The sequence below is a fragment of the Prionailurus viverrinus genome, chromosome A3 (genome assembly GCF_022837055.1).
Source record: "Prionailurus viverrinus isolate Anna chromosome A3, UM_Priviv_1.0, whole genome shotgun sequence".
Classification (NCBI taxonomy): Eukaryota; Metazoa; Chordata; class Mammalia; order Carnivora; family Felidae; genus Prionailurus; species Prionailurus viverrinus.
Genome location: NC_062563.1, coordinates 74,694,401 through 74,721,502, shown reverse-complemented (window position 1 = coordinate 74,721,502; position 27,102 = coordinate 74,694,401). Strand labels below are relative to the sequence as shown.

The 27,102-nt window shown below is 39.2% G+C and overlaps 2 protein-coding genes across 7 annotated transcripts in view; both read left to right on the top strand.

The window, feature by feature from the left end:
- The window catches only part of PNPT1 (polyribonucleotide nucleotidyltransferase 1), a 64,904-nt gene extending 63,189 nt beyond the window's left edge, over positions 1 to 1,715 (top strand). For both annotated transcript variants that reach the window (XM_047852982.1, XM_047852980.1), the window contains one exon: positions 1,704 to 1,715. In XM_047852982.1, coding sequence (XP_047708938.1) covers positions 1,704 to 1,708 — 5 coding nt within the window. In that variant the 3' untranslated portion in view covers positions 1,709 to 1,715. The remainder of the gene's footprint in view (positions 1 to 1,703) is intronic.
- Positions 1,716 to 8,124: 6,409 nt separating this feature from the next.
- The window catches only part of PPP4R3B (protein phosphatase 4 regulatory subunit 3B), a 65,814-nt gene continuing 46,836 nt past the window's right edge, over positions 8,125 to 27,102 (top strand). For 4 of the 5 annotated variants that reach the window (XM_047851970.1, XM_047851969.1, XM_047851968.1 and 1 more), the window contains exons 1-3: positions 8,125 to 8,488; positions 10,342 to 10,397; positions 20,367 to 20,465. In XM_047851970.1, coding sequence (XP_047707926.1) covers positions 8,347 to 8,488; positions 10,342 to 10,397; positions 20,367 to 20,465 — 297 coding nt within the window. In that variant the 5' untranslated portion in view covers positions 8,125 to 8,346. Of the gene's footprint in view, positions 8,489 to 10,341; positions 10,398 to 20,366; positions 20,466 to 27,102 lie in introns of those variants that run through there. The other variant, XM_047851972.1, reaches the window with a different exon arrangement.

Below are 27,102 nucleotides of genomic sequence, written 5' to 3'. Positions count from 1 at the left end.
CTAACTGTGGTCCTGGGCTAGATGATCCTCCCTGCCATTCCCCTTTTTGGCCCCTGCCCTGTCCCTGCAGGGCAGGCGTCTTTCCAGGAGCATTCTGACCACTCCACCAAGGCAGCAACTAACAAGTCTGGCTTTTTCTGCACCTTCTGGCATTCTTGCCTCCGTGCCACCTGGTCACGGTCAACAAACACCTTAGTTGCTACTTCCAGCAACTGACTGGCATTCATGCCGGCGAAATCCCCTAGCTTTTACAGTTGTGCTGATGTCCCTTGGGCCTGACCTATGAAAGTCGCATTGACCATCTGCTGGTTAACGGGCACCTCTGGATCAAAAGGGGTGTAGAAACGAAATGCCTCACATAGTCTCTCATGGCATTGGCTCCAGCTCTCCTCAGGTCCTTGGAGCACTTATGTTTTATTCATATTTATGGCCCTTCTTCCTCATTCCTTCATGCCATTTAGAAGGGCTTCTTGATACGGTTCAGTCCTTGCAAGCCCTACATCTACACTTGAGTCATTTGGGTCCCATTGGGGGTTCTTCCCAGGGAAGTGAGCCTGAGCATAAGCCTGGGTGTCTAGTGCCCCAGCCGGGGCATTCTCCTCTAACCATTTTAGGGCTGCCTAAGTATTTTGGCGACACTCCTCCATGTTGAAGAGGGTCAGGAGGAGTTGGCAGCAGTGCTTCCAGGGAGATTTGTGGGTTTCAATTTTGGACTGCATTAGTTCAATCATAGCCTGGGGCTTCTCTGTATAGGAAGGAACACGGTGCTTCCAACTGAGGAGGTCCATGGTGGTAAAGGGTTGGTATACAAAAACATGCTGGCCTTCTCAGATCTGGCCTTCCTGATCATAATAGGTCCTTAGTTTCCCTCAGTGGCATCTGTAGGGCTCCCTGGTGTTGCTCCAGGGAAGGACTGTCTCCGCCGCCTGATCTTCTAGTTGCCTTCCAGGAGGGGTGTTATGGGGTTAGGAATGGTGGTCCGGGCGAGCCGGTCACATCCAGAGAGGCCAGTGGTACTAGAGGTGGCAAGGCCTCAGGACTAGGGGCAAGCTCAGTGGGGTTTCAGTAGCTGGGGTGGCTGGAGGCACAGGTGGCCGTGAGGGGTACAGTGGGCATATGGTGGTGGGGTTCTCTCAGGCTCTCCCAACAGTATGGATTTTTCAGTTTTTGGCTGGCATTTGGAGGAAGCCATGACATGAGCTATCATAACTTTACAGATCTCTTCAATACAGACTTTTAGCCAGGGCGGCCAAGATAGGACCAGGTCTTACCAACAGTCAATGTAAGGAAATTGGTCAGAGTGGCCTGGATCCCCCACAACGACCCTGAACACTCAGCCAACTAGTTCCTTATCAAGTGAGCCCTCAGAGGGCCAGCCCACCCCGAACGATGGCCAATCAATTTCACAGAATGTCTGGAGCTTTCCCGGAGTTAATTTCACACCATAATCTATTGAATATCCCTTTTTGAAATTCCTCAACATACACTCTAGGGGAGTCGGTTTACTCTGCTTTCCACTCATTCCTTCCCCTATCGGACAACTTTCATGCACAAGAGAGGAAAAGCAGGGAAGGGAGGGACTAATTTGGAGAGGACACACTCGCTTTGTCCGTTTCCAGCCGCTCTCCTCTCGGAGATATTTCAGGTGCCTCTTGACACTGTTGGGTTCAGTATCAAACCCTGACCCAGATCAGACTCCCAAGTCTGATGCTGCCCTAAGCCATATGAGGTCACAACGGAACCATAGATCAGGGCCAAACACTAGCTTCAGCCCATTGGTCAGGTCAGAACCTTTCCACTCTCCGTCTCATTCACACACAGTCACACAGTGACTCCAACCCACTGCCCAGCAGCACCTTGGAGTTATGGTTTCGTTCTTCATGGAGCTACTCAGGCAACTCTGGGAGGTGATCAGGCTCCCCTTCTGCCTCTCAGGGGCAGGTCTACCAAAGTGAATGCTGGCTCTTACCGGTCTGATGGGCAGTGGTCTCTGAGGTGGTTCCTGGGCCTCACCAGGTTCCTTTGTGCATTCAGGACCCCCACCCCAGCACACATGGATTAAGCAGTCCATTGGCACCAGGTGAGGTTGCCTCTCCTGGTTCATACCCCTGCGATAAGAGAGGTAAAACACCATCTCCACCTCCTGGATGAGAGGTACACCCCACGAGATGTAGTGGTGAATCACACACACAGAGAGTCTGGACACCAAGGCTTTTCTTTCCAGGAAGCAACTTTATTTGTGCCAGCACTGGCTCAGTGGGCTAAAACCCAAAAGCTGAGCCCTGAGTGCAGCGGGGGAGGGGGGGTTGCCTTTTCTTCAATTTTTGCTCCCGTGTCTCCCATATATAGTAGCATACAGTCTGAATGGGCAGTCTATATTACAAAGTTGTGAAGAATATTGCACATGCACACATAGCCAGGTTGCCTTCCCTTGTCTTGAGGTTTCCATCACATTCCTTAGGAAGGGGCTCTACCACACCATCCCATATTTCAAGCTTCAGGATTTCCCAACCAGGGCCCTAACTGCACAGCAGATATCTCCCCCACTCCCCCCGCCCATGGGCTAAGCATTCAAATACCTTTAGAGCTCTGTAACTCTGTCAAATCCCATATCTGTTCTTACACTGAAGGAAATAAGGGCCTTTTTATGAAGCCCAAAGAGGCCTCCTGGCTCCCAAACTTAGCTTTAACTGTGTGTTAAGTGTCAACTCAATATCCCCCTGCAAGGCAGTAGTGCAACTTAAGTGGCCAGCTCTGCTATCCTTGTAGGCATTGTTTTCCCCATATTTTTCAAACGCCTAAATCACTGTCTAGACAACAGCATTCCCCTCTTTCGGAAAGTTTTCCTAGGTCACTACTGGTCAAATCATTAGTCAAGTGGCCACCTTGTGCCAAGGACTGAGTCAACTATTCCCCAAACCCCATCTTACTGCCTGATTTCTTACACCACTCCCTGTACCACATATGTCAGTTCCAGCCCTCAGAGACACAGATGCCAAGAAGGGACTAAACATGTAAGATAATGACTGGAGGAAACATCTGTGAAGAATAAAATAGACAGGAATTGACAGAGAGAGCCTACAGACCATAATACAAGTTTGACCTCTGTAAAAGAAGGAAGGGAAGGAAATACTGAGTGGAAAGAGCTTCAGATTATAGTGTAGTTCCAAGAATGTCTCTTCCAGACTGCTAAGAAGTTCCCCAAGCCATAGTTGCCCACAGAGAAGTTCTACACTGGACAGTAAAGGACAAGTATAGTAGTACTCCTGCTGTGCTCAGTTACTGGCTAGGAGCAGCTCAAGGTTTTTACGGCCTCAGCTCAAATGCAATGGACCCAAAGCAGTGGCAGCTGGCTGTCAGTCAAGTATGTTCCCCAAAGTAGGTCCTCTTGAAGGAGATCTGAATAATGCACTGATATGGCCACCATATCAATTAAATACCAAAACAAGTAATAAAAAACTATGGCAATTAAAACTGTCACACTACAGTTAGCCAACTAAAACAATGAAAACAATGTAGTGAGTTCAGACTCAAACCCAGAAATTAGACATACTTGGGGCGCCTGGGTGGCGCAGTCGGTTAAGCGTCTGACTTCAGCCAGGTCACAATCTCACGGTCCGGGAGTTCGAGCCCCGCGTCAGGCTCTGGGCTGATGGCTCAGAGCCTGGAGCCTGTTTCCGATTCTGTGTCTCCCTCTCTCTCTGCCCCTCCCCCGTTCATGCTCTCTGTCGCAAAAATAAATAAACGTTGAAAAAAAAAAAATTAAAAAAAAAAAAAATAAAAAATAAAGAAATTAGACATACCAATCTGTAGCTTTCAAAGATGTAATTTAATCTCAGTTGATTTGATAGGGGAGTTATTAAATTACCTTCTAGGGAGCATGTCAAATTGAGTAGTAAACTTCTAAGGAAACTTCAATCTTTGAACATTTATTGAGTTCATGCTATATTCCATACCATCCACTAGGCACTACAGATAAAATGATAAGAAAAAACATAGATCCCAGAACTCAAAGAAATTTGTCATCTAGATGAAGAGACAATTATTAATCAGAAATCCTACAAATAAAGCTACACATATGACAAATGCTACAATGGAAGGGTGCATGGTCCTGTGAATATGTAATAAGAAAATAAAACAGATACTCTGGTTGTCTTCCCACATCTGTTTTACCCATTATCACATGGTATATCCACGGGATTTGGGTGGGATTAAACCCATCCCCAGCCCCCAGGATGGGCCTTGATTTGCCTCCACCAATCAGTGCTTGACATACCCTAGACTTCAAATCTCTAGGTTCAAGAATAGTCATGTGACCTATATTAGTCTAATTACAATGCAACTGGGAATATGTGAGGAAACTCTCTTTTGCTGTGAATAAATAACTGTGGAAACTTGGGAGCTCTTGGCCACTGTCTTAAGATACAAAAGATCTTAAGTCTTAGATGAATTTGACAAAGCAGAATATAGAATTCAGAGGGAGAAGGAAAACAAGTTCTCGCTGTTCACGTTGAACCAATTGAGTCTATCTGAGGTTTCCCTTTATCTCCAGACTTCCCATTCATGAGCCAATAAATTCTCTTATCATTTAAACTACTCTGAATTGGGTTTTTTGGTGTCTGTAACATTCCAAGAGGATATTATCTAGTCAGGGGAGTCAGAGGCTCCTCTATGAAAGTGGCAACTAGCAGCATCTGAAGGATAAAGCAAGAGTTGTCATGAGATGACTGTAGGGAAAAAAGTTCAGACAAAAAAGTGTCAATTTTAACTTGGATCAAGTATGGGCGTCTGGTGGCTCAATCAGTTATGAGTCTGATTGTTGATTTCATGTCAGGTTATATGATCTCACGGTTAGTGGGATGCCATGCTGACAGCACAGAGCCTGCTTTGGATTCTTTCTCTCTCCCTCAAAAAAAATTAGCTTAGTTCAAGTAAAATGGGTTGAAAAATGTCCAGTGGCATTATTAACATAGATATCTTCAGTTAGTTTATAAAGAACTTTATGATGAAGGCAAGGCAGGAGGATGGAAGGGATAGAAATCAGAATAGGTTCAATTGAGGAATAAGTGAGAGGTGAAGAAATGAAGGGAATATAAACAACTTCAACACTTAGTTTGGCTGTAAAGGGGAAAAGAAATAGGAATGTGGCTGAAGAGGATATAGGTTATTAGTTTGATGCTTTATTTAAAAGGCAAAGACTTAATCATCTTAAAGAAAAAAAAATGAGTGAATATAGCAAACTCTTGTTTATTAAAACATTTAACAGAATGGGAAGGGTGAAAACAGAAAGCCTCACATTTCAAGGACATGAGTCAATCAAACAACTTAATTGTATATATTAACAACGTAATTTTTTAAACCTTCAAGAATGAAAAAATGTGGGGCGCCTGGGTGGCGCAGTCGGTTAAGCGTCCCGACTTCAGCCAGGTCACGATCTCGCGGTCCGTGAGTTCGAGCCCCGCGTCAGGCTCTGGGCTGATGGCTCAGAGCCTGGAGCCTGTTTCCGATTCTGTGTCTCCCTCTCTCTCTGCCCCTCCCCCATTCATGCTCTGTCTCTCTCTGTCCCAAAAATAAATAAACGTTGAAAAAAAAAAATTTTAAAAAGAATGAAAAAATGTAATGTGCCTCCCAAGGACAATGGCAATGATGGTAGATGATTTGGGTGATCACAGCTGGACGAAAGGGTGCAATAATACTGGCATCAGATGGGTGAAAATAAGGGATGCTGCTAAACACCTTGTAATGCACAGAACAACCTCTCACAACAAAGAATTATCTAGCCCAAAAATGTTAGTGCCAATGCTGAAAATCCCTGCTCTAGGAATTTAACTTCAAATATATTTTGAACACATGAAATAATTTCTGTAAATCACTTATTGTTGAAGGGTGGAAACTACTGGAAATGACACATACATAGAAGACGGTTTAAACTGGGGTACATCTGTACAACAATATGTATAGTATTACAAAATTTGGTTTAAAGACACTGGTTTCCTTATTATCCCTCTCACTCAGCATGCTACAGCCACAAGGCTTTGTACTTTGCTGTCCGGCTCCCTCATGCTCTCTTCCCTTGAGGAAATGCATGGCTGACTACCTCCCTCAGAGGCCCTCCTCAATAAACACCATTTTCCTTCCCAAGCTCACTGACCTTTTGCTACTCTTATTTTTTTGTACTCATATTTATCAGTATCTGGCATATATTTGTTCACTGTCTTCCTACACTAGAATGTAAGCTCCATGACAAGAGGGACTTCTATTTATTCACTGTATGGAACAGTGTCCTAGCACATAGTATATGATCAACAAATACTAGGAATGATTGAGTAAATACAGGAAATAACTATTATTTCGCCGTTTTATGCAGAGTTAGTAGGGCCATTAACCTTGACACATATAGTATTAAAGAGACTTCTTCATAGTTGTCATTCCTTTAACTTATATATTACTTACAGAGAAGTTCTTTTAGGCCAGTAACATATAATGACTTTGTTCCTCCTGTCCTCTCAGCCTTGAACACCTTCCCAAGCCAAAATGCAAATTCCCATTCAGGGATCCTCTAACATCTGGTTCAAAACTTCTGTGAAGCTTTCTTTGACCCATGACAGAAATATTATTTCCTCTGGGCTCAAAATGCATTTTGTCCACATCAATCACAGCAATTAACGGGTCCTATTATTACATATAACTACTTAATTCAAGTACATTTTCTGAGGTCTCCTTCAGATTAAAAAAAAAATCCTATGTATTCAGATTTTGCAATTAGAATTTATTTTGTATCAGGCGTCTGTTCTTCCTAAGACTTCTCACGTTTTTAGTGCACCTCCGAAGGGTGTCTACGTAGAAGATCTTGTCAAAACCACAGGTAAGTACTGACGACAACTCCCAAGATGCGCCAAAGGGGCTACGTGTGCAATTCGTGTTTTTCACTTTTCAGACTAATGGGTTAGAAAGAACTAAAGACAGAACAAGCTGAGAAAGGCTTTAAAAACGAATAAAAGGATTCCATCGAGAACGAACGTGGACCGAAATAAACGACTGCCCAGCAAATGGTTGGTATCCACCCGGCAATGTTTGACAATCAATGTGAATGCCGAGAGAATTCACCTTCCGCTTATTCAGCGCAGAAGACCTCCCGATAGATAACGCAAGCAATGCCCGTAAGAAAAACTCAAAAATATCAAAACAATTATTTTAGATGTGTTAGGAACGTAGGTCCGCGCCACTTCCCTCAACTTCTCTGAAGATTTCTTTTCCGAGCTTAGAAACACGGAAAGGCCACTGTATTTTCGTGAGGGGGAAAGGATGCTTTTCAATGGCCAGCTACCAAAAGCCTAACAGTGAAACGCTTTGGCGGGAAATAGGAATTTGTCAACACACTCCGTACCACGCACGTTATAATTGCCTGGAGATCCACAGAACACTTCCTGAGGAGATGCTTAACTTTAACAGATTCCATAATAAGTTTTGGTGGGTTTCGGGTCTCCTTAAAGAGACCACTGTTCCTACATGTTCACAGAAATTTAAACTGTTTTTCTCCCATAGGCTGACAGGGTTAGCTTCCAATTAAGAGTGCGAGCACATTTCCTTCCCTCTTGCTTAGGGTTAGTCCCGCCCGAGGATGCGTACCTCCCAAGTTTGCTCTACTTTTTCCTCAGAGCTGGGTCCCACGGCTCGTCACACCCTCAGGGTAGCCTGCAACCACTTCAAGAAAAACCCAAAACTCGGCTCTCGCCGCTAGCTCAGAAAGCAGTCTCGCGGCACTAAAGGGGACAGAGAACTCGCGAGAGCCGACCACCCGGCCGAGATCCCGCGCCATCAGGCAGGGCCGAGAGAAGAGGAAGTTGCACATAGACCCTCCCACTTCGGTCCAGTAAACCGCCTCGCGAGAACATTGAGCACTGCGGGCTCGGAAGAGCGTGCGGAAAGCAGAAGTGCAGCGTGTTGGACTCGTCGGCCGCCGTAGCCCCTGCTAGGACAGCCCGTGCGAGTCTGCTGGAGGAGGAAGAGAAAGGCTTAGAGAATCGGGTTACAAGATGGCGGAACTGTAGTAGTTACCGCGGCGGCGGCGGCGGCGGGAGAGCGAACGAGCTCTGGGGGGCAAAGGGAGGGAGGGTGGGTGTGTGCGGGGGTGAAGTAAGAGGTTACCGGGTCTCCGGGCGGAGAGGTCTCGGTGACTCTTGTTGCCCCTTCCCGCGGCTGAACCTTGGGAGCCATGGTGAACTCGGGCCTCTCTGGAGCCGCCGCCGCCGCTGCCGCCTCCGCCGCAACCGTCTCTCAAGAGTGAGGGGCGCGGACGACGTGAGCGAGGAGGCAGCGGCTGGAGCGGTGGGGACAGCAGCCACCATGTCGGATACGCGGCGGCGAGTGAAGGTCTATACCCTCAACGAAGACCGTCAATGGGACGACCGAGGCACCGGGCACGTCTCCTCTACTTACGTAGAGGAGCTCAAGGGGATGTCGCTGCTGGTTCGGGCTGAGTCCGACGGTAAGGTTATTGGAACATAGAATAGGGGACAGTCAGTGCCTCCGGTTTGGGCAAAGCCCTGGTGTTTAGGCCCTGGGCCGGGTACTGTTACTGCCACATCTTGGGGCAGCGCATTGGTTTTGTGCCTGCACTTCTGTACGGTAAAAACAAACTACTTTGTCCGGATTTACCCTCAGTCAGACGCTGATGCTGTTCCCCCGCCTCCTATCCCTATTAAGGATTTGACCCCTTCCTCTCCAGTCTCGCCTCCTTTGAAAAGGGGCGAGTGAGAAGAGAGGAAGTAATGAGAAGACAGAGTAGTTATTTACTCGCCCTAGGGAGCTGACGACACCCCCCCCCCCCAGTTAATTTTTGCTTTCTTACCCAATTACTTGTCTATTTCAAAAGTCTTAGTAAAACTTTACTTTCTCAGTGTTGTTGTTGTTGTTGTTGCTGTTGTTGTTTTTAACCCATTTTACTAACGAATCCCGTTCGCCCCAGTCGACAGGTGCTAGGGAAAACCAAAAGGCACCTTTTCCTGCAGTTATTGCAGACTGTTGCCACGATACATGCACGCACAAGCATATCTATGTCGGGGATCCCTCCAGGCTGCCTTTGTAGAGGTTGCCATGAAAAAGTGGATACTTTACAACCTAAACAAGTTAGGACACCAGAGCAGATTGTAAACGTTTATCCGTTGATTTTTTTGTAGGAGTCATGTGAAGTATTTTTAAATTATAAAATGTAGAGTCGTAATTAAAACCATTCTCGGGGCGCCTGGGTGGCGCAGTCGGTTAAGCGTCCGACTTCAGCCAGGTCACGATCTTGCGGTCCGTGAGTTCGAGCCCCGCGTCGGGCTCTGGGCTGACGGCTCAGAGCCTGGAGCCTGTTTCTGATTCTATGTCTCCCTCTCTCTCTGCCCTTCCCCTGTTCATGCTCTATCTCTCTCTGTCCCAAAAATAAATAAACGTTGAAAAAAAAAATTAAAAAAAAAAAAAATAAAACCATTCTCGTTGTAATCTGAACGCCTCGGTTTGACCAGCTGTGTCCAGATAGTAGAAAAATAACAATCTTAGATTTATTGTATTTTGAACTCTCGCACTCTCCCTATTATTTTAAATAGTTGTGGACGTTTATTTCTACATGAAGTGTCCTTCCTTTTGTTAAGGAGAAAAGGATAAATGCAGTTCTGTAATTTATGTACTAACTACTTAGATTCCTGTTGTCCTTTGTAATTTGTTTTATTTGTTAAAATGGAAAAGCAATAAAATAACTTTGTTAAAAAGAGTTTGGCTTCAAGTAGTCATTTAGATCTTAAAATTTTCATTTCAATAAAATTTGAATGGACATCTAGCCTCCTTACATTTTGGGTCTGAATGTTGATCCTAAGAGGATTTTTTTCCTTTAAGGGCATATGGGGATAAGATGGTGTGTTCTTTTTTTTTTTTTTTTTTTTTAATTTTTTTTTTTTCAATGTTTATTTATTTTTGGGACAGAGAGAGACAGAGCATGAACAGGGGAGGGGCAGAGAGAGAGGGAGACACAGAATCCGAAGCAGGCTCCAGGCTCTGAGCCATCAGCCCAGAGCCCGACGCGGGGCTCGAACTCATGGACCGCGAGATCGTGACCTGGCTGAAGTCGGACGCTTAACCGACTGCGCCACCCAGGCGCCCCTAAGATGGTGTGTTCTAAATTAAATATGAAGCCCAGATCTGGAGAGAAAAATGTGAATCATAATACATTTGATTACTTCACATCTCTAGATAAGGGAAGAGAACAGAAGTTTTTGTTTTGTTTTGTTTTTAATTTATATTCTGATACTTTAATCAGGTGTTATAAATTGAAACTTATAAATATTATTTTTTATCTTTCAGGATCACTACTCTTGGAATCAAAGATAAATCCAAACACTGCATATCAAAAACAACAGGCAAGTAGTTTATCTTTAATTTGAAAGACTTCATCTGTGATCAAGAAAGTATTAATGTTACAAAGATGGGAAAATTTTCCTGATAAGATAAAACATGTTTGGTAAACAGAGTTACACACTGTATTTCCCTGGTAGGTCAAAAGTTTGAAACAAAAGTGAAAGTTTTTGTACTGGCAGTAATTTATTACCTTTGAATTGAGCCAGTGTTAGTTTATGTTAGAATATAGTGTATTCATTAGTCTTATTTAACTACAGATAGCCAGGTATCTTTTATACCCTGTACACTAAGCCTTTTTATTCTCAATCACATTTAAAGAAAATGGCATATAAGAAAATTCAAAGGGACACTCTTTAAAGCGAGGAAAACCTGTTTGTGGTGTGAAATTTGATCGTTTGACTCCAGCAAAAGTAGAGTTTTTGAAGTAGAAGCATTTAAATCCTGTTCTTTAATTCTATATTTTTAATATAAAAAGTGGTGTGATACTTTATAAAAGTGTACATTGCCAGTCATGTAATGTTTTCTATTAATATTTATTGTCTTATTGGGAAGAGAAAAACCTGTGTTTTTTTTTTAGTGTGCCCAGGTATTTAATCTGGAATTGGCAGCAGTGCTTGAACCTTTTCTTTTGTGAATATTTGCATTTTTATTATTATATATTTCAAAACTGAAAAGTACAGAAAATATAATGTGTGTCTGTATAACCACCAAATTTAAAGTGTTAACATTATACCATATTTGTTTCAAATCTTTGTAATGTTCAACATTGTGGATAGAGTTAAAGTCCCCTTTGTACCCCCATCTCATTCTATCCATTCTCCTTCCTAACTGTAGGTGACCACTGTTCTGAAATTGATGTATTATTTCTGTACATGCTTATATACCTTTCCTGCATATGTATGTACTCATAAATAATATGTAGTCTTTTATGTGTTTTTAAACTTTATACAGTTGATCTCATACTCTTACATGTACTCTGGATTTTCATTTTTCATTCAACAGTTAATTTGAAGATTTGTTGATATTAACAATGTAGATCTAGTTTTTCGGGTTTTTTGTTTTTTTTTTTTAACTGTGTAGTATTCTATATTAGACATTTAGATTATTTCTAGGTGGGTGTGGGTGTGGTGTGGTGTGTAAAATGAATGTGGCAGAGAGTTTTCTAGGAAAAGATAAGTTACTTTAGGATTATATTCACACCATCAATACCTACTTTCTTCAAGGTCAGTGAAAATTTGGATGCCCAGAAATAAATACTTCACAGTTGGAGGAGTGACAACATGTCTGTTGCACAGCTCATTATTAGTAAAAATCTTACTGTTAAACTGTTGTTTTGCATGTGCAATATATTCTTAACCACTTCTTTGAAATACTTAATTTTTCAATATTAATGTTTTTTTCTTATTGCTTAGAAAATATTATGTGTCTTTGTGATGGAGAACCAAACATTTGTCCTGTATTGAACACTTGAAAATGTTTCCTACAACTTGGATACTTAAGTAAATTTAATTTCTAAGTCAGCCAAGCAGATGATTGTCTTTGCACTGAATTTTACCAGATAGTTACCTTTCTTGTTTTGTACTTTTTTTTTTTTTTTTTTTTTGCTGCTTTGCTTGTGGGCAAAGAAATTCCAATTTGTAATCTTTTTCCCTCCTATCTGTATGAATATAAAATATTCAGGAACTATGTTTTTAATGTGACTCCCTACAAATTAATTATAATGTGGATTCTTTTCAGATTGTATATAAGATTCTTTAACTGTTGTTGCTGTTGAAAAGATCACATGTGATAGTGGTTTGTGTATAAAATAGTCCTCCAACATTAGTCCAGAAATACATGATGGTTCATTAGAAACTTTAAAACATATCTTTCTTTGTAATAGTACTCTCCTAGAAAGCTAAAGTATTGGAGAAAAAAGTACTTATTTTAAAAAATTCATGCTGTTGGGAAAATGTTTTCCATAATTCATCACGTTTAAATATATAACGTTAGGATTTTTAAGAACCTTTTTCTAAGTGAATTACTTTTACTAAAGAACATTAAAGTATAAGAGAACACTGGCACTGACAGTAATATGGAAAAACTCTGTATCTAAAATTGAAAAATGTGTAAATAGTGTCACTTGTTTTATTTTCTTTATTTTTGTTTAAATTGAGTACACTTTTCTAATAGAATCAATGAGCAATTTAGGGATTGTTTTAAACTTAGTTTGTTGTACATAATGGTTTTTCATTTTCTCACCAAAACATTTTGTACTTTTTGCCAGATTATACAAATTGAGATTTCCAAACACATAGATGTTTTTCTGTGTTCATTAGAATTATTTTTTTTTTTTTTTTTTAATTTTTTTTTTCAACGTTTATTTATTTTTGGGACAGAGAGAGACAGAGCATGAACGGGGGAGGGGCAGAGAGAGAGGGAGACACAGAATCGGAAACAGGCTCCAGGCTCTGAGCCATCAGCCCAGAGCCTGACGCGGGGCTCGAACTCACGGACCGCAAGATCGTGACCTGGCTGAAGTCGGACGCTTAACCGACTGCGCCACCCAGGCGCCCCTAGAATTATATTTTTTAATGTCATCATTTAAGTTATTCAATAAATTGGCCCAGAAAAGTATTCATTTCCAAAATTTATATGAAATATATTGATCAGTAGTGGGTTTTTAATTTTAAAAAGACTAGAGTGAATGACATGCTCATAGTTTATAGGACGTATTGCTACCGAATGCATTGGATAAATTCAAAGAAAATTATTTAACATTCTTTTTTTAACATTACACAGTTCTAAAATGAGCCAAGTTCTGATTTATGGGCTCAAAATAAGTTAGAATGAGTTGAGTTGAATGTGAAATGACCCCATATCAATAGGTCATCATTGATTCACAACACTTTCTTGATTACTGTAGGCAGTAGAACATGAAATAAAGTGCCTGATGATACATATGAAAACTTTTATTTAGAATCAGCCCTACTTTAAGTTATTTAGAATCAGCTTTTGACTAAATCAAAAGCAGAGTCCTAGGGATGTGTACCCTTTTATATGTAATACCATTGAGTGTTAATTGGGTTTAGGAAAGAAGTGTAAGGAAGTCCCCATGGGTTTTTTGGGAGCCAAGATAATAACAGGTGAAACATTTACCTTATGATAATAAAACAACTGATAAATGGTTTTAATCTAGTCCTTATTGAAAGCCCATGAAAGCATTCCACAGATAAGGCAGTTAAGGCCCAGAAAGGTCAAGTTTCTTGACTGAGATTATACAGCATGTATATGCCAACACAAAATTTATAAAAACAATTTATTCCACAGACTCAGGCAGTAGAAAATTAAAGAAGGAAGATTTGAGCTAGAATCATTAAGAAAAATTTTACTCTCCCTGGTCCTGTCTGCTGAAGGAAATGGTACACCTGACACAAAAGTTATTAAGCCTCTTTGCAGCAGAGGTTTCTTATTTTTACATTTGTTTAGCTAAACAGGAGCTATTATAGATTCTTGAGGAGGGGGTTTAACATGATGAAAGTGATACCGTGTTTGGGAAGCAAGTGTGGCAGTGTTGTGGATAATGAATTGGGGGTGGAAAGGGAAACAGCTTTGGAGTAGCAAGACTATTTACTATAATTCAGATGCAGAAAAAATTAAAGTCTGTTGCAGTATAGTAAATGGAATTAGAAAGAAGAAAAAGAGCTCTAGTATATTTCCAAGAAAGTGCTGGAAGATTTGGTGAATGATTAAATATGAAAGAAAAGGAATCAAGGGTCACTAGAAGTGTTTAGAGTCTTGGGGCCAGGAAAATGATGGTTCTCTCCAGGAACTGAGAAGTTGAGAAGAAAGGTTTACATTAATGATTTGGTTATTGGCTTGTTTATTTAAAAAAAAAAAAAGAAAAACAAAAAACTATTTTGGGTAGATAATATAGTCACATCGTTAAAAATTCAGAAAGTATTTGGTGAAGTCTCTCCCACCCTGGACTCCATCCATATGCTTTCCGTTGCTAGAGGCCACCAGTGTTACCAGTTTCTTGCATATCTTCCTAGAGGTCTTATGCATGTGTGAATGAGTAGGCATGCAATCACATATATATTTTCCCTTTTACTGGCATAATTGGTAGCATACTATATACTGTTTTATACCTTCTCTCCCCCCGACTTAGGCTTTGAAATGATGATAAGATAATTGTAAATGTCTTAAAATGAACAACTGAACTAGAGACAGTAAGAGTTGGTATGAAAGATTCTAATTTGAGAATCATTGCTACTTTTAGCTGTAAGAGGGGACCTCTTTCAAGGGAGTAGATAGAAATCAAGAAAAGAATAAAGCATAAGACCGAGCCTTGTTGAATTGTCCACATTTATTCACTCATCCAATTAATACTTGGTTGAGTGCTGCTTACGGGTTTGTAACTAACTAACTGGTTTAGATTTTTAAAGTGCATTTGAAAGTTTTTGAAAATTTTCAGCAGAGCAGTGACATGATCCAAACTAAAGCAAAAATGTATGGAATTGAAGAGGTGCAGTAACTGGTAGAGTAGCTGAGAGATTACAATATAATTCAAGCAAGAGATAATGTTGAATCAGGTTAGGGTAATGTCAGTGGAGATAGAAAGAGGTGGATGGGTTTGAGATACATATTGAAGATAGAATTGACAGGGTATGCTGCTGGGTTAGGTGTTTGGTAATTAGGAAGAAGATCTAGTTAAGAGGAAGAATACGCAATTGGAAGAGTAGAAAATCAGAAAAATGTGTTGTCTTGAAACCAAGGGAGAATAGAATTTTGGTAACAAAAGGAGGGTCAATGAATGGCTGTTCATATCCTGCAAGTGAAAGATTGAGACTATTTCTAGGTTGTAGTTAGAAGAACATCTGTGCTAAAGGTAGAGGTGATAGGTCCCTGGGTGGCTCAGTTGGTTAAGCATCCAGCTTCGGCTCAGGTCATGATCTCAGTTAGTGGGTTTGAACCCCACATCAGACTCTGTGCTGACAGTTCTAAGAGCCTGGAGCCTGCTTCAGACCCTGTATCTCCCTCTCTTTCTGCCCTTTCACTCACACTCTCTTTCTCTCTTTCTCAAAAATAAACATTAAAAAATTTTTTTTAGAGTTAGAGGTGAGGGGCGCCTGGGTGACTCAGTTAAGCGTCCAACTTTGGCTCAGGTCATGATCTCACGGTCCGTGAGTTTGAACCCCGCGTTGGACTCTGTGCTGACAGCTCAGCTCCTGGCGCCTGCTTCAGATTCTGTGTCCTCCTCTCTCTGCCGCACCCCTGCTTGAACTGTGTCTCTTTCAAAAATGAAAAAACATTTAAAAAAAGGTTTTTTTAAATGTAGAGGTGAAAATTGTCACAATGTATCTCTTAGTTGGCAAAATAAACCAATAAAATTAGGGATTTGGGGTTTTACCTGAGAGGCACTGTGGGGAATAGACTAACGTAAGGAGTATAGTATATAATGTAAGGGATATTTCTATAATATTGAATGCTGAGTTAAGATAATAGCATGAATGTGTAATGAATAGAGCCCACTCTGGCAATAGATCAGGAGCACAAGTGGAGGACATGAATTATTATGTTGGAAAGATTGGGCAGTCATGAGTACAGGTATATTCTAGGTGGTGGTTTGGAACGAGACTAAGGAATCCTTAGAAATCAGATGGAGAGGGATTTTATATAGAGGTTCGGACAGGTAACCTACATAAATATAATGCTGCAGGGCAAAAGGTTGGGAAGCAAGTTGTTAAGAACTTTGTGTTCTTTTAGAATTGTTCACGTTTTTTATGGGGCATAGTATCAAGAACATGAATACTTTTAAGGTATTTATTTCATTATTATAATTTTGAGCAGATTTTCTCTGAATCTTATCCTTTAAGTGGAGGTACTACCTTCATCATGTAATAGTTGTGAATTAATGTATAAAAAATGCTTTAGCATAGTACCTCACACATAAGCTCAATGAAAGACCTATAGTCATAATAATCTCATCATAATCCTCTTTTCCAATGAGGAAAGAAGAATCAAAGGGGTTAAATACTTTGCTGAAAGTCACAGAAATAGCGGACAGTGAAACTGTGAGTGATGCCCAGGTCCTAATTCTAGTCTGGGGTTATTCCCATTATATCCAAATATATCACAGATTTTAGGAAGATTTTAGTACTGTTTTTTAGCAGCGTCATCATGTGTACCTTGGACTATATGTTATATATACGATAGTATAGTTTAAAAATCCATCTCAGAACAAGTTAGGGTCAACTACTGTTAGGAACTACTAGAGAGCTAGATGTTATGTTGCACTATATGTCTGGTTAATCTCACTCATTTTCAGACTTCTAAATTGATTTTAAATCTGCAAATTGAATTCTCCAAATCTGGTATTTCTATTCTCCTTTTTCTTAAAAAATAACGTTCCTTTTGAAAAACTTCAGCTCTGTGTATATTGAATTTTGTCATAGCTGTTGGGGCAAAGATAGGGTTAGTCTGACAAGCAATAGGATCTCAAATATTTCATTAGCAGAGTTTATTCATGTTAATGTACTGGGGAGGAAAACAAACCAATAATCCATTGGTTTGTTAGACCGTTTTAAATGTGTCACAAATGCCTTTGTGAATATAATGTAAAAACTGATAACCCTTTCCCTAGAAAAGATGTTAAGCACCAAGTTTTAGATAGAATTCTAAAGTGTCATTTAGGCCTTGGATTATTAAGAAATTTTGACTTAAACAATATTCACCTCAAGAATGTGTTAATATTTAAGATTGAAAATGAGCATTTCTCATAAAACAACATTGTGAAAATCTGATTCTGTAAATGCTGAATTGTCAAGCTTTCTAGCTCATGTCTTATTTCCATCTTGGCTTAGACATAATCACCTTTCTTATTTTTTTAAAGGACCAAACCAAGTATAACTGACTTTTTCTGTTCTCCCTGCAGGCTCATTTTAAATCTGATTTCCATAGGGACATAGTGGTGACTAAATGTTTTGTTGGTAGAGGAAAACTCTAAGCTTCTCTTGGTTTAAACAGGCATTAATAATGTCCCAAAGATATGTGTGCTACACACAAATGAGCAAAACCTAGAACACAAAGAGCGCAGCGGTTGAAAACAGACGTTATTACAAAAATTGAACATGACTTTTTGGATGTGGGAGACTTTTGGGATATGTGGAAAACTCTGCCATTTAACACTTTGTATTTTATTTTAACTAGTCTCGTGCCATCCTTGTGCTCTCTCACCTAAGAGCTTTTACTATAATACTCAAAACAAGCAGTTCTAAGAAGTACTTCTTACGGTTATTTTTTGACTGAGATAGTAGGGTTCTGGGAGGGGAAGAAGGAAGGATGGGATTTGCTACTCACTTTGAGTAGATTTCATACAGCTAGAAGGTTCCTGCTGTGATGGCAGTTTCCCATCCTCTGTCAGCCAACCAGAGATACGCTTAGGCGCTTAGGTGATGTTTTCAAATTTGACTTATCAAAAGAATAACCTGAGGCCCTTCTTAAAAATAAGAATTCTTGGGATTCACCCAGACCTGTTCCCGAGGGAGAAGCATGGGAGTCTGAATTTTTAAGCATCTCTCGATGTCAGTCCTCTTTACATTGAAAAAGGATTCTGAATATAAATCCCATTTAGTTTCTGGGTTTTGCCTGGCTTGGGGAAGAAACAAACAAGAAAATGATAGTGAAGAAGGGGACTCAATTAATTACCTTAAATCAGACTTCATTGCTTACCTAGACTTTCTTTCAGAAGATAGATTGAAACCAAATTGGAAAGCTCCTTAGATACCTGGATAAAGGATTTTGGATTTTATCCTGTTGTACTAGTGATCTCCAAAATGAATGTACATTATAAAGTGTGGAAATTTAGACGAAACCTGTTTATATATTTTAATCAAAAAAAGAAACTAAGTTTTGCTAATATTTGATAAGTGGTCAGAAGTAAAAAATACATGTAGAGATACCTTTTAAGGGTAACACTTCCATGAAAAGTGTTCCGTAACTACTGTGAATTATAGTAGCCGGTATGCACAGATGTTTTTATTTACGAATTTAAACTGACGTGTAACCCTAACAAAATGAACACATGTCGTAAAAAGGGTTGAAAACAGTGATAGAAGTGCAAATTAACATGGTAATGGTAAAGCTAACATTTATACTCCTAGTTTAATCTGTGAGCAGGGTGACAATGCAGAAACAGTGGTAAATAGATCTCACAAGACGCTCCTCCCCCAAAATTCAGAATTATTAAAAGGGTGACATTAAATAGGAGCTTGTATCTACTGTCATTTGTGGGTTTACTGTGCTCTAGGTACATACTGGGTCTTAAAATGTTAACTAATAATGGTATGGAACCATAACCATTCAAACATTTAAAAATACTGCTTATTTTATCTTTATTTAAGGCTTTTTATTTGTTTTACAGTATATTTTGTAAAGTATTGGTTTGCTGATATTGTATTTCTGAATATAATGCTTAAGTAATTTGAGAGACAAAAAAGTTTTGGAGATCATTGTTCATGAAGCTGTTTTGAGGAGAGCTGTAAGAAGTTGACTTGGGTTGAGGAAAGTACATGGAGCCTGAATGTGTGTCCTAGTGCTTTAACCAGAGGAGTTCTGTCTTTATCTTTTTCTACATAAAGATTCTTAGTAAAATTTTGTTTGTAAAAAGAGTTCTGCTGGATTTTTTAAAATATTTCAAAACCTCTTTTGTATATGGTGGGAGCCACAGAAGGTTTTTAAATGAAAGGAGTCACATGATGAAATGTTAGAATACCCGGTGGCAAATTTGACTTCCAGGAAGCATAGCTAGGCAGAAGCGAGAACCTTTCCAGCTGTTCTTCTTACCTGATCACACAACAAAAAACCTAAGGCCTGGGTTAGTTGAAGGATATTTTCACTTACAGATTAGAGCTATCAAAGTATTGAAGTGTTTTCATTCTGAAAACTTTGTAAATCTGCAGCTTACTTTGAGTTTTACATTTTTTTCATATCACATCATAATCAGAAGTATTAGGTGAATAATTCTTAATTATAAGGTATTTTTGTACATTATATACTTGAAAATTGGGATATAAACTCATGTATTTTTTCAATTTTGTATTTTCTAAAAATCAAAGTTTTAGCCATATTAAACTTCGATTATTATATATCTTTTAAAAATTTGCATTTCATTTGAGTGTTGCATTATGATTTTTGTGTTTAAATTTGTCCATGTTTTAATTTAAACCCAAACTTTAGTTTTAATAAAGGGGTTGACAGCTTTTTTCCAAAAAGTGTAATTAACTTTTTGGTAGGTATACAATTAAGAACATTTGTAGAAAAACACCTAACCCTGGGGTTCTTAATTTTTCTACAACCTAAGCTGCTGAAATAGGTGCTAGACTTATTAACAATAAGAAACAACTTACTGGTAGGACTTAGAGTATCTTCATTTCATCATTGTTTTGAATTCCTTCATATCCTGAAGGCTTTTCCAGATTCAGGAGAGGGGGGCAAAAATAGAAAGGGTTAAACTAAATTGTTCTCAGCTATTAGTCAGTCTGCTTGCAACCAGTTGACAACCAGGTTAAAGGAAAAGATAAAGTTGTAGGTGGTTAGTGGGTGAAATAGCTGACTTTCTAGAAACCAAAGATGTAGATGATTAGAATGTCTACATTACAGTTTGGCCAAAAATGGCTAGACTTTCTATTAAACATGATCTTAGTACATGAACCAGATTGCTAACCCGTTTTAATATTTTTTGTTTTAGAAAATTGCTCAATATCATTTTAGTACCAAAGCTATTCCATTGCCGGTATATTACTAAAGTTTCAAAGGATAACAAAATACAGTTACATGATGTCAATTGAGTATGCATTATTTGCACTTATCAGAGGGCATTTGTCATCGCTGTACTGTTTCCTGTCCTCTTGATTTCTGTTTATACTTCGTAGTTATTTCTTTTCTAGCTTTTCTAGTATGGTGATGTAGAAATCTTTGTTTTTAAACAGGATACGTTAATTGTTTGGTCAGAGGCTGAGAACTATGATCTGGCTCTAAGTTTTCAGGAAAAAGCTGGCTGTGACGAGATTTGGGAAAAAATTTGTCAGGTAAGGTTTTTTTGTTGTTGTTGTTGTTTTTTAATAATGTTTAACTTAAGTGTGCATTTTTTATTTTTTTTTCTTGTTACCTGAAGATATATATTAGAATGTGGAAAGAGGCGCCTGGGTGGCTCAGTTGGTAAGCCTCCAACTCTTGATTTAGGCTTGGGTCATGATCTCATGGTTTGTGAGATTGAGCCCCATGTTGGGCTCTGCGCTGACAGAGCAAAGCCTACTTGGGATTCTGTCTCTGCCTCTCTCTCTGCCTTCCCCCCTTCCGCACTATCCCTCTCTCTCTGTTTCTCAAAATAAATAAATAAACTTTTTTTTTTTTTTAATTTTTTTTTCAACGTTTTTTATTTATTTTTGGGACAGAGAGACAGAGCATGAACGGGGGAGGGGCAGAGAGAGAGGGAGACACAGAATCGGAAACAGGCTCCAGGCTCCGAGCCATCAGCCCAGAGCCCGACACGGGGCTCGAACCCACAGACCGCGAGATCGTGACCTGGCTGAAGTCGGACGCTTAACCGACTGTGCCACCCAGGCGCCCCATCAAAATAAATAAATAAACTTTTAAAAAAAATGTGGAGAGAGAATGTTTTACCACTTTAGATTTTTATAGTATATATTCATAATAAAAGGTCAGGATATTTTAAAAAACAAAAAAAAAGATTAATTATGTTCTAAATCCTTGAGGTTTTTCCTTAATATTTGGTCACCTGTTTGCCTAATGTTTATGAATACTGTGTGCCAGACACTAATCATCAGAAGTACTCATGACTTCTGGGGTGCCTGGATAGTTCAGTTGGTTAAGCATTCAACTCTTGATCTCTGGGTTGTGAGTTAAGCCCTGAGTTGGGCTTCCTGCTGGGCATGAAATTTACTTTAAAAATTTTTAAAAATGGGGCGCCTAGGTGGCTCAGGTCATGATCTCCCGATCTGTGGGTTGGAGCCCCGCATTGGACTCTGTGCTGATGATACTTCAGAGCCTGGAGCATGCTTCAGATTCTGTTTCTCCTTCTTTCTGCCCTCCCCACCCCCCACCCCCCCACCCCCCACCCCCCACCCCCCATCCCCGCACTCTCTCTCTCTCAAAAATAAATAAAGATTAAAAGTATTTTTTAAAAATTAAGGCAACAAAAGTGTTCATGACTTCAGTTCTTAAAGAGCTTACAGTATAGCAGAATATAAGAGGTGATAACTCTCAGGTAACTGGAACTTATTTTAATTAAGTTTTTATTTTAGAAGTTTCATATTTGCAGAAAATATGAGTAGAAAATACAGAATTTCTATGTACTCCCCTCCCTAACACCTTCTCGCACACTTTCTCCTATTAGTAGTCTCTTATACTAGGATACAGTAGTCACAATTAATGAGCAAATATTCATACATTATTATTCATTATTGTTAGTCATACATTTATTAGCTAAAGGCCATACTGTATTCAGATTTCTGTTTTCTCTTCCAGGATCCCATTTAAGATACCACATTACATTTAATAATTATGTCTCCTTAAGCAAACTAGTCTCTAATATCTGGTAACTGGAATTTTAAGTTAATCATAACATTAATTTTAACTACTATTCTGTAAATGGAATCACTGTGTTTTAGTGGTTGCCTAGCATAATACTCTCTTACAGTGTTTTTTATCTATTGTCTTTTTCACTTCTATCACATTTTCATTCTAGTGATTCTGATCCCTGAAGGTCCTTAAGTTAGTTTATGCATCTGACCACAGTCATTTTTTTCCTTAGTCCTCCTAGGAACAGTGCCACACAGTGCAATAAAGTAGCCCAAGAAAGTATAATGTGAATCTTCCCATTCCATATAAAGCTTATTTGATGGATGGCTCTGGGTCACAAAGCTAAACTGGAAGTAGATGGTTTGTTTCTTTCCACCTCATATTTTACTATGTGTGTATCATGTATTACGGGAGCATTATTGGTATATGGTTTTAAATAGAATTTCCTTTGATGAATAGAGGAAAACACTGCTAAATATGATTTTTGCTTTAATTTGTAAAATATACATAAGAATATAATCCAGATTGGTTTGCTATATTTTGCTGTCATGTTTTCCCATTTTTAAACCTATAGATGGTGATGATGAGAAGGTCCTAATATTTACCTTTTTTTTCTTGTGTGCGCTCCATAGATTGAGATTGAATTTTATGTTTACAAAGTTTTCTTTGAAGTGAAATGTAAGACCTAAAAATGACCTCTATTGCAGACTTAGACATATGCAGTCCACTAATATTTGCTGCTCTGTTCTAGATTCAATAAATTTGAATCCTGCAAGCACTCATCCACAAAATGGAGGAAAAAACTGATCCATAAAAATAATGAAAGCATAACAAAGGATATAAAACTTTCAAAATAAAAGGACAATATTACTTTTCTATAACATTTATAACACTGTTCAGAATATTAATAGTATATAAAAACTAACCTTTTTACTATAAATTCCTGAAAAGTGGTATTTTGTATTCTCCCTCCTCCAGTATACCAGCATGGCACCTGGCACATGTTATGTGTGTACTCCATACATATTTAAAGAATAAGTGAATAAAATAGAAGGTAAACATCTTCTTTAGAACTAGAATGTTGAATTACATTTCTTCTAGAACATAAATTTGTGTGGTAGATAATATTTTCCAGTGATCATCACATTAGGTTATGCATACTCCATTTCTCTCCTCCCCTCCCCTCAGAATGTACTGTGTAATATATGTTTCTGGATATACGTGTATTCTTAAAGACTTTGTACATTTGTCCTAGAAATTTTTGCTGAAATTTATTTCTTACTGTTTTCACTCAGGCAGTTCAGGAGGTCTCTCGACCAGGCAGGTTCACTAATTCACTAGAAAGACTCACAGAACTCCACAAAGCTGTTACATTCATCATTACAGTTTATTACAACAAAGTGATACAGATTAAAATTACCAGTAGGGGGGCGCCTGGGTGGCGCAGTCGGTTAAGCGTCCCGACTTCAGCCAGGTCACGATCTCGCGGTCCGTGAGTTCGAGCCCCGTGTCGGGCTCTGGGCTGATGGCTCAGAGCCTGGAGCCTGTTTCCGATTCTGTGTCTCCCTCTCTCTCTGCCCCTCCCCCGTTCATGCTCTGTCTCTCTCTGTCCCAAAAATAAAAATAAACGTTGAAAAAAAAAATTAAAAAAAAAAATTACCAGTAGGAAAAGGCACATAGGGCGGGGTCTAGGCATGAACTTCCAGTTTTCTTTTTTAGGATACTTAGGCAGACAGCACTTTCTTCTCCCTTCACTGATGTGTGGCAACCTGCACATAGTATCGCTGACCAGAACAGCTTGCCTAAACCTTTGTGTCCAGCATTTTTATTGGGTGTTATTCCTATAAGCAGGCTGACTGCCCTGTGGCAGACTTTAGTTTCCAGCACCTCCAGAGGTTGATCTGATACTACGTGGCCCAAGACTTCCACTATAAACCACCTAGTTACCCACACAGAGCATATCTGGCATAGCCCAAGGCTCCCAGGTACACATCAAACAGAATATTCAGAGTGCTTAGAGATTACCTCTTAGGAGCTAGGCAAGGGCCAGATCCCTTTAGGCAAGACTAATCCTTGATTGCAAAGGACACCCCTTGGTCCATTGCCAAGACTCTCACAACAAAATGATCATATTTCTCTAAATGTCTGTATTTAGTATAGCATTTATATGACAGAGCAACTATCAGTATGAATATGCCTAGTATTTGGAGGAGCAGTCCTGGAGTAGAGCTGGATTTAAGAAACAACTAATTTGTCTGATAAAGCCATGATTTACCTTTTATATTTTTATACCGATTTGATTACTCATTTTCCTCCTTGATCTGTAATCTGTACCTTATGATATACTTGTACAGGAGTGTTTCACATAGAAATTAACTGGTGGTTTACAAAATCCATTTCTTCCTCCTGCCAGTCATTTTCTATCAGCATTCATGTTGAGCAGCCTTAACTCAGTCTCCCGATACATTTGATCATCAATACTAATTTTACCATGAGGCTTATGTACATAGGGTAGTTGGATCAACAATGCTAGTATTACACCATATTGTGGTATGGTAGTAGATGTATCTGAAAAGTACAAGTCTGGCACGTTACTAGAATCATTAATTTGGTCACTAACAATTGTTTCAGTGTATTATTATATTATATGACAAAATGTCTCCCAGAGTGGTGTAACTCATCAGGTTTAATTACAGGCCTCCATTCAACTTTGTCAAGTCCCAAGAATAGGTGATCTTGGCAAACATGGTTTTTACCCTTCCAGGCATCTGATAAAATTGAGCTAAGAGAATATCATCTCTTGCTCTGATCCTTTCTTGAGGCAGTAGTATTAATATTGGATGCTTCTTGTTGCTTTACCCATTTATTCATTCCTTTGCCCTTAGTTACTATTTCTTCTACCCATTTGCCAGTGATTTTTACTCACGCTTTTCTGCCTTTGGAAACTTCTGCCAAACGCCTTTGGAAGGGGCATTAGATTTGGCCACTCTCCTGGTCCAAGAAGTTTAATTTTTTGCTAAACAACTGAGTTGTACTGTACTTTTTAAATCTATGCATGTTGCTGAATATACAGCTAGTTTATTGCTCCTCATTACTGCATGGTATTCCACAGAACTATATATTTTACTCTTCAGTTCTGAGAGGTCATTGCTGACCTTTGAAAAAACAATTTCAACAAAAACATTACACAGTTATTTTTTTAACACCTTATAATGAGGAAGTAGAACTCCTCTCTGAAAAGTTTGACGGCTCAGAGAGCAATAAATTATAAGAAGAGCAAAGATAATTTCTGTATGTGTGTGTGTGTGTGTGTGTATATATATATATATATATATTTCAGAAAACATAAAATCAAAAGTGCATATGGAAGTTTTAACCTCAGAAAATGGTAGGATAGGGACATTTTCTTTGAAAGAGATGATGGAAATGAGTGAAGATAAGTTGTAAGATGGAGAAGAAGGATGTTGGGAGTATGTTGAGTACTGGTGATCTCTTTTTCAAAGGAGAAAAGTCTCTCTTCTGAGATTTAAAGGGGAAAGTAATAGTGTTTGACACTTAAAAAGGGGAAAAAATTAAAGCAGCAAATGTAAGGATGTAGGATAGGAGAGTGGAAAAAAATATTTTTGTTGAGAACCCTACTGATAGTGTAAATTTTTTATGCACCCACTCAGCATATTAGTTGACTGACTTTAAGAATGTTAAGGTTAGATTGTGGGTTTTGTTTTTCTTTTAAAGCTTTTCTTTCCTTTTTTTTTCATTTTTTGTTTTAATATTTACTCAGAATGAGGAGCAAGAGCAGAGGAGGAGCAGAGAGAGAGGGAAAGAGAGAATTTCAAGCAGGCTCCATGCTCAGCACGGAGCCCGATGTAGGGCTTGATCTCACGAACTGTGAGCTCATGACCTGAGCCAAAATCAAAAGTCAGACACCCAACCAGCTGAGCCACCCAGGCAACCCCAGATTGTGTTATAGTAACAAAATCCTAAAATAGTGGCTTATCACAACAGTAGTTTGTTTTTCCTTACTGCTATTTGATGAATGAGGGTTAGAGTTGGACAAGAGGGGGCTGTGCTTATCAGAGCCACTCAGAGACCCAGGCTGATAGAAAATTGATTTTGATACTTTCAAGCTAATTGCAATGTGAGAATGACAGGTGGCAAATCAGAACAATGGCTTTTAGAAGGTCTTCCCAGAAGTTACACATGACACTTCGCTCACATTTCATTGGCCGAAATAAATCACACAGCTACATACAACTTCATGGAAGCAAAGAACTCATGTGCCACAAAAAGGAGAAAACCAGAAATGCTTAGTGAGCAACACTGTTGATATCCAGACAAATACTTTGATGTATGTGGGATTGACAGATCTGTCTGATATAATCTGTCAGTGAGAGTTAAATTTAGGAGAGATTCCAGGAAGCTTGTAAGGATAATACTAGATAATGGAGAAACATACTATAACCTAGTGAATGCTTCTGTACTTTGCTTTTGTTCTTAAACATATGCAAACTATTCATTTGCAGTGTAAGTTGAATCCTCCTATTTCCTCTTTTTGTTTTTGTTTTTGTTTTGTTGTTGTTCCTACGATTTTATTTTTAAGTAATTTCTACACCCAAATTGGGGCTCAAACTCCCAACCCTGAGATCAAGAGTTGCACACTCCACTGACTGAGCCAGCCAGCCACCCTTCCTCTGATTTCTTCTTATTCTTTCCTTGTAACATTTGATTCTTCTTCTTCCCTCCCTACCTCATGCTCTACTTCTGTTTCTATGGTTACCCTTAGTTACCCTAATACCAAATTTCTGTTTTCTGTCCTATTTTTCCTGAGTAGTAGGCCCACAGATTTAGTTGCCAGCTGGGTATTCAAACACCTCAAACTTAACAAAACTGACCTTCTATTAACCATTCCTCTCCATGCTCCCAGTTTTTGTTAAAGGAGCCATAATCTTCTTAATGACAGATTTAAAACTATAGAGTTATTTGTGGTTCTTCCTCTCTCTTACACTGTCCCTCATCTGTCTCAACATCACTATCTAAATTCAGTTCTTCATGTAGACTTCAGAATAACACCCTAGTTTGTCTTTATTCTCGAATTTATTCCATACAACTGATGCCTTACTTTCT